The sequence below is a fragment of the Pipistrellus kuhlii genome, unplaced genomic scaffold, assembly GCF_014108245.1.
Source record: "Pipistrellus kuhlii isolate mPipKuh1 unplaced genomic scaffold, mPipKuh1.p scaffold_m20_p_3, whole genome shotgun sequence".
Taxonomy (NCBI): Eukaryota; Metazoa; Chordata; class Mammalia; order Chiroptera; family Vespertilionidae; genus Pipistrellus; species Pipistrellus kuhlii.
In genome coordinates this window covers 17,091,044-17,109,710 of record NW_023425529.1, presented here as the reverse complement: position 1 = coordinate 17,109,710, position 18,667 = coordinate 17,091,044, and the positions used below count along the sequence as shown (strand labels likewise).

Genomic DNA, 18,667 nt, shown 5'->3' with positions numbered 1-18,667 from the left:
AACTATAATGTACAACATTGTTTCCCTTCAAAGCTTAGCTTTATGCTTTCTCAAAATAAGTCTCTAATAAATAGTAAATGAATTAATTTCAGTTTTCAAAGATGGCGTTTATTAATCACTTATAAAAGCACTTTGTGAATTGCCCCCAAAGGGGGCAATAAAAATAAACACAACAGAACCTTTTGCTTTCCAGAACTTTTATTTTCAAATACTAAATATCTAAAACATATATGTTGGAGTCTTCTTTATGTAGTCTATGCACTAAAAGGTAAGATTTTCAAGAAAGAAGGTATTACAGAAGAATGAGTATTTTGTGTGTATTTATTAGATTTTGCCAACACCTTATCAAATCTACTTTATAAAATTGGATAAATAAATATCCACAAATAATTCTGCTTTAGAAACAATTTGGAGACATTAACTCAATAGTCACCTTTCTAATATTCTCTCCCATACGGCCTGGTCTTATGTTTCCAAATATGCATAATTCTATTTCCCTTTGGATGAGGTTCATGAGATTCATCATTGAACTGAGAGATGAAGAAAACATTCCAGCTAAAGATGTGGTCAACAGATACTTTTAATATTTTTTTATTTTTAAAAATATTTTATTGATATTTTACAGAGAGGAAGGAAGAGGGATAGAGAGCTAGGAAACATCAATGAGAGAGAAACATCAACCAGCTGCCTCCTGCACACCCCCTACTGGGGATGTGCCCACAACCAATGTGCATGCCCTTGACCAGAATGGAACCTGGGATCTTTCAGTCCACATACCAGTGCTCTATCCACTGAGCCAAACTGGTTTCGGCTTAATATGTTTTTTAAAAAATTGATTTTTAAGTAGAGAAGAAGGGAGATGGAGCGATGGAAACATCAATAAGAGAGAAATATTGATGTGCTGCCTCCTACATGCCCCCTACTGGGGATCAAGCATGTGCTCTCACTGGGAATTGAACCAAGACTTCTTGGTCCATGGGATGATGATTAATTCACTTTGCCATACCAGCAGGGCCAGATGCTCTTTTGATAAAAGAAAGAGCTTAAAGTCCATGTTTCTATTAGATTTAGATTTAATTACTTATTTGACCAACTGTCTATATTTTTTTGTGAGAGAAAGGTTATTTGTTGCATAAGCCATTTATTGAATTTGCCCGATATATGCAGCCAATGTTTGGAAAGGTTTACTCTGATCGCACCATGGAGAATAGACAGTAACTGAAGAAGGACGAAAGCAGGAAGACCAGTTGGGAGGCTCGGTGCATTAATTCAGGCTGCTTGGAGATGATAAGAAGTGGCCCACTTTATAAGCAGAGTGTTAGCAAGATTTGCTAATAGATTGGGCATGGGATTTAAAAGGAATAGAGCAGCCAAAAAAGGTTTGGCTCAGTGGATGGAGCGTCAGCCTACAAACTGAAAGATCCCAGGTTCGATTCCGGTCAAGGGCACGTACCTTGGTTGCGGGCACATCCCCAGGTGGAGGTGTGCAGGAGGCAGCTGATCAATGTTTCTCTCTCATTGATGTTTCTAACTCTCTATCCCTCTCCCTTCCTCTCTGTAGAAAAATCAATAAAATATATATTAAAAAAAAAAAAAAAAAAAAGGAATAGAGCAATCAAGTAAGACTGCCAGCCCTGGCCGGGTAGCTAAGTTGGTTTAGAACATTAGAAATCAGTGGTTTGAGAGGCAAAAATTTCCATGTCCTACATAACTGAGTGAGCTTACTTAGTCACAAACCAGGACTATTAGTGGACTTTTCTATTGATTCAGAGAAACTGTGTAACTAAATGAGGAAATAGACGCTTTCAGCTCACAGAACACAAGATGCTATTTCAATGAACATTGCTAGTATTATGTTTTCTAAATTCAAGATATTATTCATTACCATAATTAAAATATACTGTGTCTACCTGTCTCCTGATCTGTTACCTGTGGAGCATGGACTGAGAGGCAGACCAAAAGAAACCTACACATTACGCAGAACGGCCCTCAGTCATTTTACCCGTGTGACTCTGCCTATGTCAGCCCCACCCATCTTCACTGGACCCAAACAGGAGGAAGGCCTTTGGGGTACCTGGTGGTGATGCTGTGGAGGGAGGAGCCCAAAATGGTAAGCTCAAATTTGAATGTGTAGGGCCAATGCATTATCAGTCAGTGAAGCAACCGTGCTTGAGGCAAGCATTCCTCGGCCTAAGACTTTTGGGGAGCCAAGAAAGACACACTGGAACCTACTATGGACAGGTAAAAGGACAGTCTCCTCTTGGGTAGCTGCATTGGCTTTTCTCCCAGAGCAAATCTGAGTAATGAGATTGGTACCTATCCCTTTTTTATCACTATCTGATTTACAAGATCTGCCTGGTCGACATGCAGATTTATTTCTCTGGTTCTGTCTCATCTGTTCGGATCTCTCTCTCTCTCTCTCTCTCTCTCTCTCTCTCTCTCTCTCTTCCATATTCAGAAGAGCTTTTTGACCATATATTGACTTGTTCTGAGATTTGTACTGCAGTTATAACTAGTTTGTGGTAATTATATCAACACAGTAAATGGTTATAGACTCAAATCATGAAAAGAAAACAGCAATACTACACTAAAAACAGTAGTGGCCATTGCGGTAATAATTTTGTAAGTATTCAACTATAAAAATCACTTGAAGATAAACTTTCCTAGGGAGATTCTACTGAATAACTTTGTTACATAGTGAGGAAATTATTTTTTAAATGCCAATATTAAAAATTAATTACTTAAAAGTCACTATGATTGTGTCTATAATAAGGAGGAAAATTCAGTCAAGCAAATTATTTAATGTTTTATGTCCAATTGTTAGGCAGTGAATGGCATTTTTACTATTTACCTAGTCTTTCAATCTCTTTAGATGTGGCTGAACTTACTTTTTCTGTGTGTATTCTGTAAGATTTTTCACAATGTCTTCGCATGCAGTTTATGTCAGTTAAATTACTATCACAGAACTTAGTCTATTCCTGTTTTTATGATTATTATAAATGTTAAGAGAATGATACCTAATCTATATACTTTATGTCAATTCACCTATTACAAAGAATGTACACAACACAATTAAGACTTTTAATGGCAGCTTAAGTGTTCTTAAGAAATTTTTTTTTTTTTTTAACTCTCATCCAAGGATTTTTTTTTTTTTTTTCATTGATTTCCAGAGAGAGTGAAAGGGAGAGAGGAGGGGAGAAGAGACAGAGAGAGAGAAATATTGATGTGAAAGAGACACACTGATTAGTTGCTTCCTGCATGCACCCCTACTGGGGCTGGGGAACCTGCACCAAGGTATGTGCCCTGGACCAGGAATCAAACCCAGGACCCGTGGGTCCACAGGCTGGCACACTAACCACTGAGAAAACCAGCCAGGGCAGAAAATTTTCTGGAGAGCAAACATGTTGAATGAATGTCTGCTCAGTTTCAGTGAAATTTTGAAAACTAATCTGAGGTACAGGTCAGAGGTAAAGGACTCAGTAGAGATACTTGTGTATAATGAATTGCAAAACAGTGGCAAAATCGATAGTAGAAATTCAGAGAAAGACAAATAAACAAGGAGAAAAGATGCAATTCAGTAGGAGGAAAAGGGAAATGTGTGATTATCATTCAGGAAAATAATATCTGAGAGCCCATTAGTGACGGTACCGGGCAGGAGAGGAGGGCTTTGTCACGGTTATTTTTAACCTGTCTGCCTCCAGGTTTGCATCGCTGGGGGTGCTGCTAGTGTTCTGCCTCAGGGAGTACAGCTGTGCAAACAGCTGTCAATCTGGAGGGGGGGGGGGGGGGGGAGACTGCCTCTGCAAAGTCCCTTGTGCCCAGAAAAGAAACCAGAGAAGAACAAGGTGCTAGAAACAGGCTCCTCGCTACAGCTGAAGGGAATGATGGATCAAGCAAGTTAACTAATAGGTCATGGTCATGCAATTCACTTCAATGTGACTAGCAACTTCTGAAACAGTGTAGAGCTATTGGCTTTTCCTGTGGAGTGCGAAGTAAAAGTCCGTCTGAATTCCTTTACCTAGGTCATGTCATTTTCTATAACTTTCAGAACACTTTGTCTGCATGGTAACAGGTCCCTGCCACAATGGCTTCAGTGCATGATATAGTTCCCATACCCCCTCCTCCTGCCCCATTCCAGCCTTTCTACTCCCCGCAGCCCAGAAGGGTAGGTTAAATCTAAAAGGAACTTATTAGTACAAGATGATGCTTAACCTATCTAAAACTGATTGGGCCTTAAAGAGATTTTTTTTTTCTTTCTCTTCAGTATTTATTAAGCACTTGTTATGTATTCAATTTACATATGCTTTGGGTTATCCTATATAATAAAAGGCTAATATTCAAATCGACTGAATGATAGAACCTGGTTGCTATGATGTGCACTGACCACCAGGAGGCAGATGCTCAATGCAGAAGCTGTGTTCAAGGCTGGTGAGTGCAGGAGCCTTTCCCACTTCTGCAGCAGCGCTAAGGATGCCCTACTACTGGTTTAGGCCTGCCACCCAGGCCCTAAGCTAGGGGTGTCAAACTCAATCAGAGAAGGGGCCAAAATCTAAAATCCAGCCTAAATCGCGGGCCGAATGGTTTACTGAAGAGTCATAAACTGTCATTGTGATGGAAACGCAGTGGAGTGCAGTGATGACAGCGTGGTGCGGGCCACATTGCAAGGCCTGGCGGGACAGATTTGGCCCGCGGGCCTTGTGTTTGACACATGTGCCCTAAGCCCTCAGTTGGATATCTCCACAAGGGCCCCCAGACTGTGAGAGGGCACGGGATGGGCTGAGGGACACACCCCAGGTGCACAAATTTTGTGCAGTGTGCCTCTAGTTATATGATAAGTATATAACCACAGTAATAGTAATGATTATCATAATAAATCACTTTCATTTTAAGATAAAGCCAATTATCAGATATCTGTTACCATCCATTTAAGATCTTTGCCAAATATGCATTTTTAATTCTACAATGATGTAACTGCCTGATTTTTCTATTGTTTGCCATTCATAATGTGTATATCGGCCATAAGTTTAGTTCTCTGCCTCGGCATTTAAAGGGAATTCTAATAAGCTCCATGTGTATAAATTGATACATTTAAATTGTGGCAGCTATAAAAAGCTCTTGTCCTTGTTTATTAACTTAATAAGATTGACATTTGAGTACTTAACTTTTAAATTCAGTTATATACCACATGTATCACTTTATTAAAATAAATATTCTTAACACATGTCCACACGAAGACTGGCATATGAATATTTGCAGAAGCTTTATGCAAAATAGCCCCAAAGTAGAAACAATCCACAGGTCCAGTATCAGGGGAGGGTATCAACAAAATGTGCTCTATCCCTGCGATGGAATACTGCTGTGCACTGGAAAGGCACAACCGACCGATACATGCAACATCATGAGTAAATCCCAAGGTCATTAAGCCAAGTCAAAGAATTCAGACACAAAGGAAGGGACAATGTATGAATCATATGAAATTCTGAAAATGAGAAGTAATTTTTAGTTACAGAAATCAGATTATCAGTTGCCTGTGGGAGAAGTAAAGAACCAATGGGAAAAAGAGAATGAGGAAACTTTGGGGGCGGGGTACCCTAGCAGTGTCCTATATCTTGATTGTGGTAGCAGCTTGTGGTATTTACATCTGCCAGTATTCATAGAACTGTACATTTTAAATGGGTGAAGTATGTAAATTATACTTCAATGTAAAAAACTAAAAGTAAAAAAAAAGTTTCAATTCTCTTGCCAGCAAACGGTATTCAAATCCCTAACTGGGTGTTTATTTTTACAAATTCTTTGCACTTCTGCCTAATGCCATTAGGTGGCAGCATTATTTTCACAAATTGGATAAATACATTTCTGAAAAAGACAACTAGTAGGATAAAAATCAGACACCATGAATGCTTTGGGATCAACCACACTGTATCGTGTGTTATGTTCACCACTGCAAAGAATTTTGAGTAAGCAGAGAGTATTTCTACACATCCAATTCAATATAGTGCTTATGATATGCAAGACACTGTCCTAGGAACTAGGTAACAGAAAAAAGACTGGACCCTGTGTGTGAACATAGCATAATATTTAGATCACATTGTCAAGTTAAAAAAGCAGCAGAATACAAAAATTACACATGAAATCAGTCTAATCAAAATCATGTATATATAATCTTGCAAAAGACCAGAAGGAAAAACATAATTTTAACAGTAATTGTCATTAGACACTGATATTTCAAATTGTAAAATTCTTTAATATTTTAAATTTTATAACTTTTTACTTTTCTGTAGTATTTAAGGTGAAAACCCTCAAATATTGCTCTTATACTTTTAACTATACATATTATATATATATATATCAATATATATACATATCATAAAGTGACACTTTCAAAACAGAGTCTAGCCTGCCTGGTGTGTCTCAGTGGTTGAGCATTGACCCATGAACCAGGAGTTTGTGGTTCGATTCCTGGTCAGGGCACATGCCCAGGTTTTGGACTCAATAACAAGTAGGGGGCATGCAATAAGCAATGGATCAATGATTCTCTCAGCAGATTAATGATTCTCTCTCATCATTGATGTTTCTCTCTTTCTCTCTCCCTTCCTCTCTCTGAAATCAGTAAAAACTATTTAAAAACACACACACACAGACAGAGTCTAATTGGAGAGACAGATATCAGCAAGCAATTGATAACAGAGGAGGAATGCTTTGATAGCAACAAAATGGGTGACAATGGGAAACTACAGAGAGGTTCTTGTTATTGTTTGATTTTTGCTTAGTAATCTTGGGATAGTGGTGGTCGGAAAGATCTTACTAGGACAGTTGAAACTGTGGTTAGGTTTTGAAGGATAGGTAGGTTTGCCCAATGGAAAAGGGTAGGGAAGCTCTTAGAGGAAGTGCCATCAGCAAGATATCTAGAAATAAAGAGGAAAGGAGATTAGTGCCAAGGGCCCTGCAGTAGGAAGGGGCCTAACATGGCAGGGAAAGAGGGACATAGTAGGAAGGGAGGCCAGAAATGTAGATTGATGTCCCATGTAAAAACTGGCCTAACTACCACATTAAAGAGTGTGGAGTTTATCCTGTGAGCCAAACAGAATCCGTGGTTAGGGATATTTCAGCATGGGAATGACATGGCCATACCTGGGCTTTGATGAAATCACTCTGGTACAGCATGGAAAATGTTACTGTGGAGGGACTTGGAGGTAGAGAGACCTCCATGGTAACAGATCAAGTGAAAGAATGAGGGATTAGACTGATGTAGAGAATAGGGAATAGAACAGGTACAAATTTAAAAATATCTGAAGGTTTGACCAATGGACATAAAACTCTGGGGAGGGAGAGTATGTTTGGGAGAGGGGGGGGAAAATCAATAAAATATATATATCTGAAGGTTTGAATCAATACATTTAGATCATTAAGTACGAGGAATGAAGAGGGAGAAGAAGCAAAGATGATGCCAGTATGATCTGAGATGGGGAAGAGGGAGAAGAGGCAGGACATGCAGAAAGAGGGCAGGTTAGGAATACTGTTTTGACCATCTTGAGTTTGAAGTACAGTTTGGGCTTTTAGGTTAAGATTGCAAAGGAAATCTGAAAATATAATTATGGGACTGAGGAACATGTCTGTCTTCTAAATTATCAGCATCTAGAAGATAGTTGTGGGAAGAGATGATCCTGTGAGCTCAAATAGCTCTGGGGTCCTTGCTATCTCTCAGTGCGTCTTACATATAATCAGAAAAGGAGTTTATCATGGATTCCAAGCTCAGGAGGTCACAGGCTTCCGGTAACTGAAACAAGAGCATTTTCTCTGGTTTGGCTCAAGTCATTGCATATTTTGAAACAGCGGAAGGAAAGCCATGAATGACCAGAGAATGAGCTGTACTCCTTCCTCCTCTCTCCCACAGCCTCCTGATGAAGCAGAGGAAGTTTCTCTACCACTTCAAAAACGTCCGGTGGGCAAAAGGTCGCCATGAGACCTACCTGTGCTATGTGGTGAAGCGGCGAGACAGTGCCACCTCCTTTTCATTGGACTTTGGTCACCTCCGAAACAAGGTATCAATTAATATTCGCTTCCCAGATCATTGAAAGCGAACACTTTTCATTAGTGTGAGCACTTTTAGAGCTACCTACCTGCGAACGGTACTACTTTTAGTCTATTTTGCATTTGTTCCCACTAGATTCCTCGAATCTATTTTTCTTCTTTCTTACATGTCCCTGCAACCATAATAGATATGCCCCCCCCCCCCCGCCCAAAAGATATCATTTAATGTTCTCTTCACCATATCGGGCACATTAATGCCACACCTTATTTCAATGCCAAGAATAACATAACTACCCCCAAACATTCCTCCCCTAACCCCAGCATCCAAATTGCCTTTGAGATTAAGGAAGAAATCAAAGGTACGATGAGCTTTGGATTTTAGGGGGATATTATCAACTCATTCAAGCTAAATTTTAAGTGTGAAAAACAAATTGTGTCTTTAGAATTTTTGAAAATTAAGGGGGCAATTTTCATGAAAAATTATTGTGGACCAATTCTGTTTTTCAAATGATCTCTGTTCTCTCCTGCTCACAGGGAGCATAGGCCAGGGAGTGCATGGCACACGGCACACCCCAGAAACAGGGAAGTCTCAATTGGTTGGTTAAATCAGTCTCTCGGCATCTAGAACATTTGAGAATGACATTTCCAGGAAACTTCTTCACCCCAATCCCGATGGGTTTACATAATCTTCTGCCAATGAATACATCCTCTTTCATAACATCTGGTCTTGGGTTCCCAGGAAACCCAAGGGTGGAATGGCACTGATTAGTGCTTACTTTGCCATTTAGTTCTCTTTGCCTCCCGGTACTGTGTAAATTTTCTCACATTGTTTTACCTTCTAATCTCTTCTATTTGGTGATATGGCTAACTATAGAAGGTTCTGTTGATAGCCACCCTTGACTTCTTTAAACACCAGCCCGGCCTATTTTATTTACTTTTTTAAATTACAATTTACTTTTTTATTTTATTTTATTTTATTTAAATATGCTTTATTGATTTTTACAGAGAGGAAGGGAGAGAGATACAGTGTAGAGAGTTAGAAACATCAATGAGAGAGTCATTGATCAGCTGCCTCTGGCACACCCCCTACTGGGGATGTGCCTATAACCAAGGTACATGCCCTTGACAAGAATCGAACCTTTGATCCCTTCTAGCCTGCCCCAGGCCTTCACCAGGCTATTGTCTGTGTCCATGGGTTATGCATAGGTGCATACAAGTTTGTTGGTTAATCTCTTCTCACCCAACCGCCTATTTTACTGATAAGATTAGAAGATCCAAGAATTGGATAATGATTTAGCACAGCGTTTTTCAACCGCTGTTCCGCAGCACACTAGTGTGCCGCGAGATGTTGCCTGGTGTGCCGTAGGTGCAGACAAGACAAGAATTTTATAATTTTTCACTATTTTGTTTACTTAATATTTCATAATAAAGTAATTATAAAATACTTTCTTTGTGTTTATTTGATTCCTATTCAAGAGAATTACTTTATATATAGTCAATATAGGCACAGAGTTACATTTTTTAACATTTTCTAATGGTGGTGTGCCTCGTGATTTTTTTCATGAAACAAGTGTGCCTTTGCCCAAAAAAGGTTGAAAAACACTGATTTAGCACATGAGGGGCAATGGAACCAAGGTCTTCAGATTCTAAGACTTATGACTTCTCTGCAATACTAAGTAGACTTGCTATGTCTCACTATTGCGGATATTATTACAATCACAGGGACCATACAATGAGCAAACAGATTATTTAATTTGCTCTTGCAACACTCACTGTCTGCCTCATCATCACCCATCTTCCCTTTTCCAGTTCTCCCACCCATATATTTCCCACCTAGTGGTCCTGTGTGTTTGATGTGCATATGTACACTTCATGTATGTTTGTAACATCACTAGGCACTTACAAGCCATTTTCCTCCTCCTCAAAGTCACAAAACTAACTTCACAAACACAAATTAAATCTCTACTGAGATAGTGGGTTGCTACTCCATTCAAACTCCACTCACTTGCCAAAACCGGTTTGACTCAGTGGATAGAGTGTCGGTCTGCGGACTGAAAGGTCCCAGGTTCGGTTCCCGTCAAGGGCATGTACGTTGGTTGTGGGCACATCCCCGGTAGGGGGTGTGCAAGAGGCAGCTGGTCGATGTTTCTCTCTCATTGATGTGTCTAGCTTTCTATCTCCCTCTTCCCTCCCTTCCTCTCTGTAAAAAAAAATCAATAAATTAAAAACAAAACAAAACAAAACAAAAAACCTCCACTCACTTGGTCCTCCCCACGCGACACAAAACCCACAGCCTTTGCCCGCTCTGCAGGGCCAAGGCTCACCTCTGCTTTTTCGGGCAGTTGTTTAACCTTTCAGTCACCTAAGGACAAAACCGTAGACGCTCCAAAAAGGATCCTCGTGGGAGGGGGATGAATGAAAGCCTGCAAAGCTATGGGCACAGGTAAGCAGGAGCCGCGTTCTCTGCTCTCTCCGCAGTCGGGCTGCCACGTGGAATTGCTCTTCCTGCGCTACATCTCCGACTGGGACCTGGACCCAGGCCGGTGTTACCGCGTCACCTGGTTCACCTCTTGGAGCCCCTGCTACGACTGTGCCCGGCATGTGGCCGACTTTCTCAGGGGGAACCCCAACCTCAGTCTCCGGATCTTCACCGCCCGCCTCTACTTCTGCGAGGACCGCAAGGCTGAGCCCGAGGGCCTGCGAAGGCTGCACCGCGCGGGGGTCCAGATCGCCATCATGACCTTCAAAGGTACCAGTGGGAGGGGGACCTTTTTGGCCAGCTCAGGGCTGTCATTCAGGATGGCAAGTCAGACTGAAACAGTGAGATGGGAAACTTGAGGGATGGAAGAAAATACCAGGATTCTAGTTCCCTTTTGGAGCCCAAGGTTATCAACTAGAATTGGAGGGAAAGAATGGCTTGGACACAAGAATGAGGATTAAAAAGAGGCTGGAGGTTTCATGATTTCCTCTTGATTTTGGATCTGAGCTATAATGGTAACACCTTCTCCCTCTTCTTTTTTTTACAGATTATTTTTATTGCTGGAATACTTTTGTGGAAAATCGTGAAAGAACTTTCAGAGCCTGGGAAGGGCTGCATGAAAACTCAGTGCGTCTATCCCGGCAGCTTCGACGCATCCTTTTGGTAAGGGGCTCCTTTGTTTCTCGTTTTCTTTCTCCATCATCTTTCCCTGGGGCTATTATCTTTGCTTCTGTTTCTTACATTTTCCTGTGTGTGTTTGTACATTTATCACTCTCTCCTTATTTTTCTTCTGATGAAAACCTTATTCTCTCTCTCTCTCTCTCTCTTTGTTGTCATTCTCCTACCTGTGAGTCTGCTCCTCTGTTACACAATTCAGAACCCTCTGCTAAGATGCCTTTTCCTTCTCCTTCCTCACTCACATGTCTTTGTTCTGTTAGACTCTCCTCAGCATTTATTTCCCTCCAGGTAAAACTCCCTCCTCTCCTCCTCCCTCCCAACTCAGTTCCTTCCAAAATGTCACAAAGTCATCGCTCAGTTAATCTCTCTCTTTCTCTACAGCCCCTCTATGAAGTTGATGATTTACGAGATGCATTTCGTACTTTGGGACTTTGATACCAACCTCCGAGAATGTCACGTACAATGAAATGTCCCTGAAGATAGTGGACAAAAGAACAGTCCTTCCAGAATTCTGTTTTTCTTCAACTAACTCTTAATGTTTTAAAGTTTAGAGAAATAATATTTATATCTGACTTTAAAAAAATATATTTCTTGAAAATAGAGAAGGAATGCAGGCCCAGCAGAGTAATGCTGCAACTGGTGCTGTTTTTAATGCAACTGTGACCCCTATTGGGAAAGGACAGAACTGCAGAGTCTGGGAGCAATTAAGGTGCCAGTATTCTATGACATTTTAGGCAAGGAGGAAGCAGAAGATAAATCCTTAAAAGCATGGTGAGAGGATAAACTGTTTTCAGAATCAATATCCTCTTTTATTTGATTCATTCTGAGTTTTCAATGATATCAGTGACAGATTTTTCCATTCTTTTCCATTGGGGTGCACTTTCAAATGAACAAGCTTCTAGTAGGCCATGATCTACAGACCTCTTTGTCAGAAAGTCTGGGTGAAACTCTAGGCCATCTCTTTAAAGAATTAATATTTAATAATGTACTGTATGTTTTAACTGTCTGAGGCATATTTTTATGTTTGCTTATAAGAGGTTTTCTTGGTATGGAATGTCATGGTCACCTTCAGGCTACCCTCCTAGATAATAAAAGGCTAATATGTAAATCAATCACTGGAGGAATAACCGATCACTATGATGCGCACTAACCACCAGGGGGCAGATGCTCAATGCAGAAGCTTCTCCCTCATGGTCAGTGCACTCCCACAGGGGGAGCACCGCTCAGCCAGAAGCTGGGCTCACAGCTGGTGAGGGCAGCAGCAATGGCCGGAGCCTCTCCTGCCTCCTTTGGGGGATGTCCAACTGCCAGCTTTCTAAGTTATATAATAAAGGACCTTAAAATGAATAAGAGGGTTATAAAAATGATAATCAAAATGAGCAGATGCTTCCAATAATAAATCTGGAAACACATCCTTTTAAAAAAAGTTAGAAACCACAACCAAAACTTCACACATTAATTAATGCTTAGAAGGGAGTGGCTTAAATACTGACAAGAGAAAAACCTATTTTGTTATGGGTCTTTAACCTCAGCAATTCAACCAAGTCATGGTTTTCTACATGTATATATGTATATGATACTTCTCTCAAAGAAATGTTCACTATGTAAGAGAATAATTTTTGAGAGGGCAGGGAATATCAAATGTACAATTGTGTTGTTTTATTCTTATTGTATATGTTTTTCATGTATCCATTCATATTTTATATTATGCTATATTTTTGTTATACTTTTTTTCAGATATATTAAAATTGATTCCTTAATGTCTCATAAATTTATACCTTTAGAAATGAATCCTAACAAACTATATAATTATAACATACCTAACATGTCATAATGTTACTATAAAACCATTTTCTTGATTTTTAGTAATTTTTTCCACAGCAAATTTAATTCTGGTTTATTTCAATCAACTAAATAAATGACAGCTAATTTTGGAAGCTTTGGAGATAAAATGTTTTAAAAATAATTCTATAAGTGACTTATAAAGTTAAACTTAAAAGTCAGTATGATGACATAGACTTCAGAGTCCAAAAATTAGTCTGTTCGTCTATGTTCAAGTGATTTCTGACAAGGATGCCAGGACCACTTAATGGGAGAAAAGTCCTTTCAACAAATGGTGCTGGGACAACCAGATATCTGTATGCAAAAGAGTAAATGTGGGCCTCTGCCACATGCCATACACAAACATTAAGTCAGTATTTATCAAATGCCTAAATGTCAGGACTAAAACCATAAAAGCCTTAGAAGGAAATATAAGTTGAAGTCTTCATGACTTCAGAATGAGTCTTAAATGACCCCAAAAGCACAAGCAACAAAGAAGAAAACAAAAATTGAACTTCATCAAAAATTTTTGTGCATCCAAGGACAATAGTATGAAAGTTAAAAGACGACCCCAGCTGGCGTGACTCAGTGGTTGAGTGTCATCCCATAAACCAGGAGGTCAACGAATCGATTCCCAGTCAGGGCACACGCCCAGGTTGTGGGCTCGATCCCCAGTGGGGGGCGGGAGGCTGCCAATCCATGATTCTCTCTCTCTCTCTCTCTTTTTTTTTTAAATATATTTTATTGATTTTTCAGAGAGGAAGAGAGAGATAGAGAGTTAGAAACATCGATGAGAGAGAATCATCAATCAGCTGCCTCTTGCACACCCCCTTACTGGGGATGTGCCCACAACCAAGGTACATGCCCTTGACTGGAATCGAACCTGGGACCTTTCAGTCCGCAGGCCGACACTCTATCCACTGAGCCAAACCGGTCCCGGCCCACGATTCTCTCTTATCATTGATGTTTGTATTTCTTTATCCCTCTCCCCTCTTCTCTGATATCAAGAAAAATATGTACATACTAGAGGCCCATTGCACAATATTCGTGCAAGAATAGGCCCTTGGCTTCACTCCCAGCAGCCCTGGAGCCAGCAAGTCTCTGCTCTCCGGCCGCCTAGTGGCTGGCAGCAGGCATATCCCTGCTCCCAGGCCGCTGGGAGCTGGCACATCCTCCCTTCTGTCTGGAGCACTATCCCAATAGCTTCCTCATAGCAGGCTTCACTCAGCTCTGCGCCTGCATATGCAAATTAACCTCCATCTTTTTTGGGTTAATTTGTATACCGTACTCACTCTAATTACCAGTGGGTGTAGTGGAGTGATGGTTAATTTGCATGTTTCTCTTATTAGGTAAGATTTTTAAATGATCTGGAATTCAACAGCAGTGACTATGCTAAAAATCACGTATCGAATAATTGTATATTTTAAAATAGTAAAAACTCACATAAATGTATATTTTATTTCAACATTTTTTTAAAAAAACTCTATATAACTGTGGAGTCCAGCCATCTTGTATTTGAGTTCTGCTTCCATACAACAGTTGGACCTCTATAAAACCTTCATTTCGCATTTGTAATATAGGTATGATAATGTTATCTTTTCACATACAGATAGTCCCCAAGTGATGACAGTTTGAATTAGGGGTTTTTACCCTCAATACGCATTCAGTAGAAACCATACTTCAAATTCTGAATTTTCACCTTTTCCCAGGCTAGCAATGTGTACTTTGACACTCATGAAGCTGAGCAACTCTTAGTCAGCCACATGAGCATGAGGCTAAACAACCAATCCTCTGCAGTGAACTGTGTTGCCAGCATTTTATAAATATAATTCTGAGCACATTTAAGGTAGGTTAGGCTAAGCTATGATATGTGATAGGTTAAGTGTACTAAATGCATTTCTGATTTATAATAGTATTTTCAACTTTCAATGGGTTTATTGGAATGTAGCCCCATTATACCTTGAGGAGCATCTGTATATTAAGTATTAAATTGGAAGATAATACAAAGCTGGTATTATCTTAGTGAATAGCATTGCCATCCTCGCTGTTTAAAGACAGAAACCTAGAGAGATGCAAATCAAAACGACAATACGGTACCATCTCACACCAGCCAGAATGGCTATAATCAACAAATCAACAAACAACAGGGGTTGGCGAGGTTGCGGAGAAAAAGGAACACTCTTGCACTGTTGGGGCAGCCTCTGTGGAGAACAGTATGGAGTTTCTTAAAAAACTGAAAATGGAACTCCCATTTGACCCAGTAATCACACTCCTAGGAATATCCTAAGAAACTAGAAACACCAATATAAGAAAGAATATATGCACCCCTATGTTCATAGCAGCACAATTTACAATAGCTAAGATTTGGAAACAGCCTAGGTGCCTGTCAGTAGATGACTGGATCAGAAAACTATGGTACATCTACACAATGGAATACTATGCTGCCATAAAAAAAAATGGAATTCTCATCATTTACAGCAACCTAGATGGAATTGGAGAACATCATGCTGAGTGAAATAAGCCAGTCAATGAAAGAGAAACACCACATGACCTCACTCATTTATGGATAATAAAGAACATTATAAACTGATGAACCAAAAGATAGATATAGACACAGTAAAGCAACAAGCAGACTGTTAAATTACAGCTGGGAGGGTAGGAAGATCTGGGGGAGATAAGAAATCAACCGGAGGACTTATATGCATGCATATAAGCAAAACCAATGGACTAAAAAACTCGGGGGGGAAGGGGCACGTATGGGAGTGGGAAGGCAATGGAAAGATATGTACACATATAATACCTTAATAAAAAATGGAAAAAGTTGCCGAAACTGGTTTGGCTTAGTGGTAGAGCATCGGTCTGCGGACTGAAAGGTCCCAGGTTTGATTCCAGTCAAGGGCATGTACGTTGGTTGTGGGCACATCCCCGGTAGGGGGTGTGCAAGAGGCAGTTTGTTGATGTTTCTCTCTCAATGACATTTCTAGCTCTCTATCTCTCTCCCTTCGTCTCTGTAAAATATCAATAAAATATATTTTAAATGGAAAAAATAAAAAAATAAAATTTCATAAATTATCCATAAAAAAAAAAAGAGACAGAAACCTAGAAATTACCCCTGGCATCACTTCCTCACCCTCCCCTCCATATGCAGTCTTGTAGATATTGCATACAGGATGTTTCCTTGGATTCATTTACTTTTCTCCAAATTCTCTACTAGCACCTGAGAGTGGGCAAAAGCAGCCCCTGATAGTCAACAGCTGACCTGACAATCAAAGCCATGGTATTTTCCAGTTGGACATACACAATCTCAAAGACCACCAACCTCAGATAAGATTACTCTGAACACATAATAAAATGAGAGAGCAAAGCTACTTCATACTTTGTCTTGAGCCACCGGAAAATACCAAATACCCCCCTCTCTTATCTAAAATGAATAACTACCACTTCTTAGAATTTATAGATCCAATCATGGAATTGCCCCCATTGTCTCACAACATCTAATCTAAAGCAAATCCCTGTATTCTTAAATCCTCCCCCCAAATTTTTACCAGCACAAAACCCAACTCCTATAATTGAATTTACAGTCATGGAGCATCTTAGCAGGAGAACCACCCTCATAAGCAACAAATACCTCATCTGTTCATTCATTGCTCCTATATTTACTAGGTGCATAGCATTATGACTAACAAGTCTAGACTTTACAGGGCTCTATTTATTCTACCTAAAATAATAGAATTTAGTATCTAAGATGGACTGGGAATTCAAGACAATAGTGTATCAGAGATTGCAGACCAGAACACGGAATCTGAGAACTGCATAGTTACCGCGCTTAGAGTAAGAAAGAATCCATGGGCCCTTTTATTTATTTTTTTATTTGTTTTTTTGTTTGTTTGTTTTTGTTTTTTGAGCTTCCAACTCAGCGCTTTACAGAGACCAGTGTCGGGGCAGGCGGGGCACAAACAGTTCAGCTCCGCTGCCTAGAAGCCATCCACCAGGTTTTCCTCGCAGACATCATCGTCATCGTCGTAGACCCTCTGGGTCCTCCTGTCCCGGTGGCAGCCCTTAGGGCTGTCCCGGGCGGCGAGGGCGCCCCACACACACTTGGCACGGAAGGCACCGCTGCCTTCGAGCGGCCCGGACTCCGCCCGGGTCCCGGGGAGCTCGGCCTGGTCTTTAGTCTCCATCTCTTCATCTGGGACAACGGCACAAGTCCTGGGCGGGTCCACGGAGAGGTCAATGATGTTCCCAAACGGGGAGGAGGCCCCTCGGAGGAGGAGGGGGGTCATGTCTTCCTCAGACACGTGGAGCGTGCTCCCCTTGCGAGGGGCCCGGCGTCCAGGGACCGAGTCCGACCTGCGGACAGGGGCCTCTCGGTGTCGGTGTCGGTCCTGGTCCCAATCTCTGTCCCAGTCCCATTCCCTGCCCCGGTCCCGGCCCCGTTCCGGGCTGCGGCCTCGGGGAAGGGAGACTGGGGACCAGGCAGCCCCAGGTGCTCCTGGGCCCCGTTCACAGCTTCCAAGAGGAGGGCCGCCCTCAGTCCCCGTGTCCCCCGTCGCTCTCCCATCCGGCCCCAGGACCCGAACCCAGTCCCGGGCAGACACGGAGCCCCCGTCCAGAGGCTGCCTCTGGGCACATCGGGGCGGTTCCTGCACAAGGTCCTGGGCAGAGACGCTCCCCGGGAACAGCGGGGCGGTGGGCACCAGCCCCTGCTCGGCGTCTCTCACCCTCCCCTCCCGGGCTCGGGGACGCTTGAAGCCCGAGGTCCTGGCCTCGGCCTTGACGGCGCGCACGACCCCCGCCTTCACCAGTTGCCTGGCCTGCTCTGTGGCCTTGGCTGCGTCCACTGCGGGCGGCTCCGGCAGCGGGCGTGTCCTTTTGCTGGCTGCGCTGCTGCTGCTGCTGCTGCTGCTGCTGCTCCGCTTCTTCAGGGCCAGCAAGGCCTTCTTCTTCCTCTTCAGTTCCTTGAATTTCCTCTGCAGAGCCACCTCCTCCTCGCTCAGTCCTGGGGGGATCACCACCATGGTGGCTCCTGAGAGGGTGTCAGCCGGGCCAAGGTCTCAGGCACTGGCCTGGGGGCTGTACTTTATTTAAAAAAAAAACAAAACACTGGGAGCCCAAACCGGTTTGGTTCAGTGGATAGAGCCTTGGCCTGTGGACTGAAAACTCCCAGGTTTGATTCCGGTCAAGGGCACATCCCCAGTATCCCTCTCCCTCACCCTTCTTCTCTGTAAGAAAATCAATAAAATATATTTTAAAAAATAAAATAAAATTCATTCACTTAAAAAAACACACACTGGGAATCAAACCCACTATCACAACGCTCCAACCAGCAGAGCCACCCACCAGGATTTCATGCGCCCTTGGATAAGGTTGATTTGTCAACAGGAGATTCCCAATTCCTCAACAACTAAATTTTAGTTACCAGATTTGGATGGATGAAATTCAGCACCCCCTATCAAGTTGCAGCTAACTTCTTGATTGGAATTATCTACCGTATAAGACAACCCCCTAATTTTAGTTAAAACATAGGTTTAGGCCTTCCGAGGCAACACCAGTTCTTTTTTTAATTAAATTTTTAATGAATGACATTTTTCGAACATTCCGTAATATACCGTACATTGATACGATAAATGGAAGGTCTCTTCACAAATGGCAATGCCA

General features: G+C 41.6%; 2 protein-coding genes across 3 annotated transcripts; one reads left to right on the top strand and one right to left on the bottom strand.

The window, feature by feature from the left end:
* The first annotated feature begins 1,831 nt into the window (after positions 1-1,831).
* Positions 1,832-12,366, top strand: AICDA (activation induced cytidine deaminase). 2 transcript variants are annotated; one of them, XM_036457302.2, is made up of 5 exons: positions 1,832-2,110; positions 7,895-8,042; positions 10,510-10,780; positions 11,058-11,173; positions 11,570-12,366. In XM_036457302.2, the coding sequence occupies exons 2-5, from the start codon at positions 7,902-7,904 to the stop codon at positions 11,621-11,623; spliced, it is 582 nt and encodes a 193-aa protein (XP_036313195.1). In that variant the 5' UTR covers positions 1,832-2,110; positions 7,895-7,901; the 3' UTR covers positions 11,624-12,366. The 2 variants fall into 2 exon arrangements, with proteins under 2 accessions (XP_036313195.1, XP_036313193.1); XM_036457300.2 differs by having other exon boundaries at positions 2,104-2,241.
* Positions 12,367-16,879: 4,513 nt separating this feature from the next.
* LOC118729808 (negative elongation factor E-like) lies at positions 16,880-18,077 on the bottom strand. The gene has a single exon (XM_036457298.2). The coding sequence runs from the start codon at positions 18,025-18,027 to the stop codon at positions 16,984-16,986; it is 1,044 nt and encodes a 347-aa protein (XP_036313191.1). The 5' UTR covers positions 18,028-18,077; the 3' UTR covers positions 16,880-16,983.
* Between the last annotated feature and the right edge of the window lie 590 nt (positions 18,078-18,667).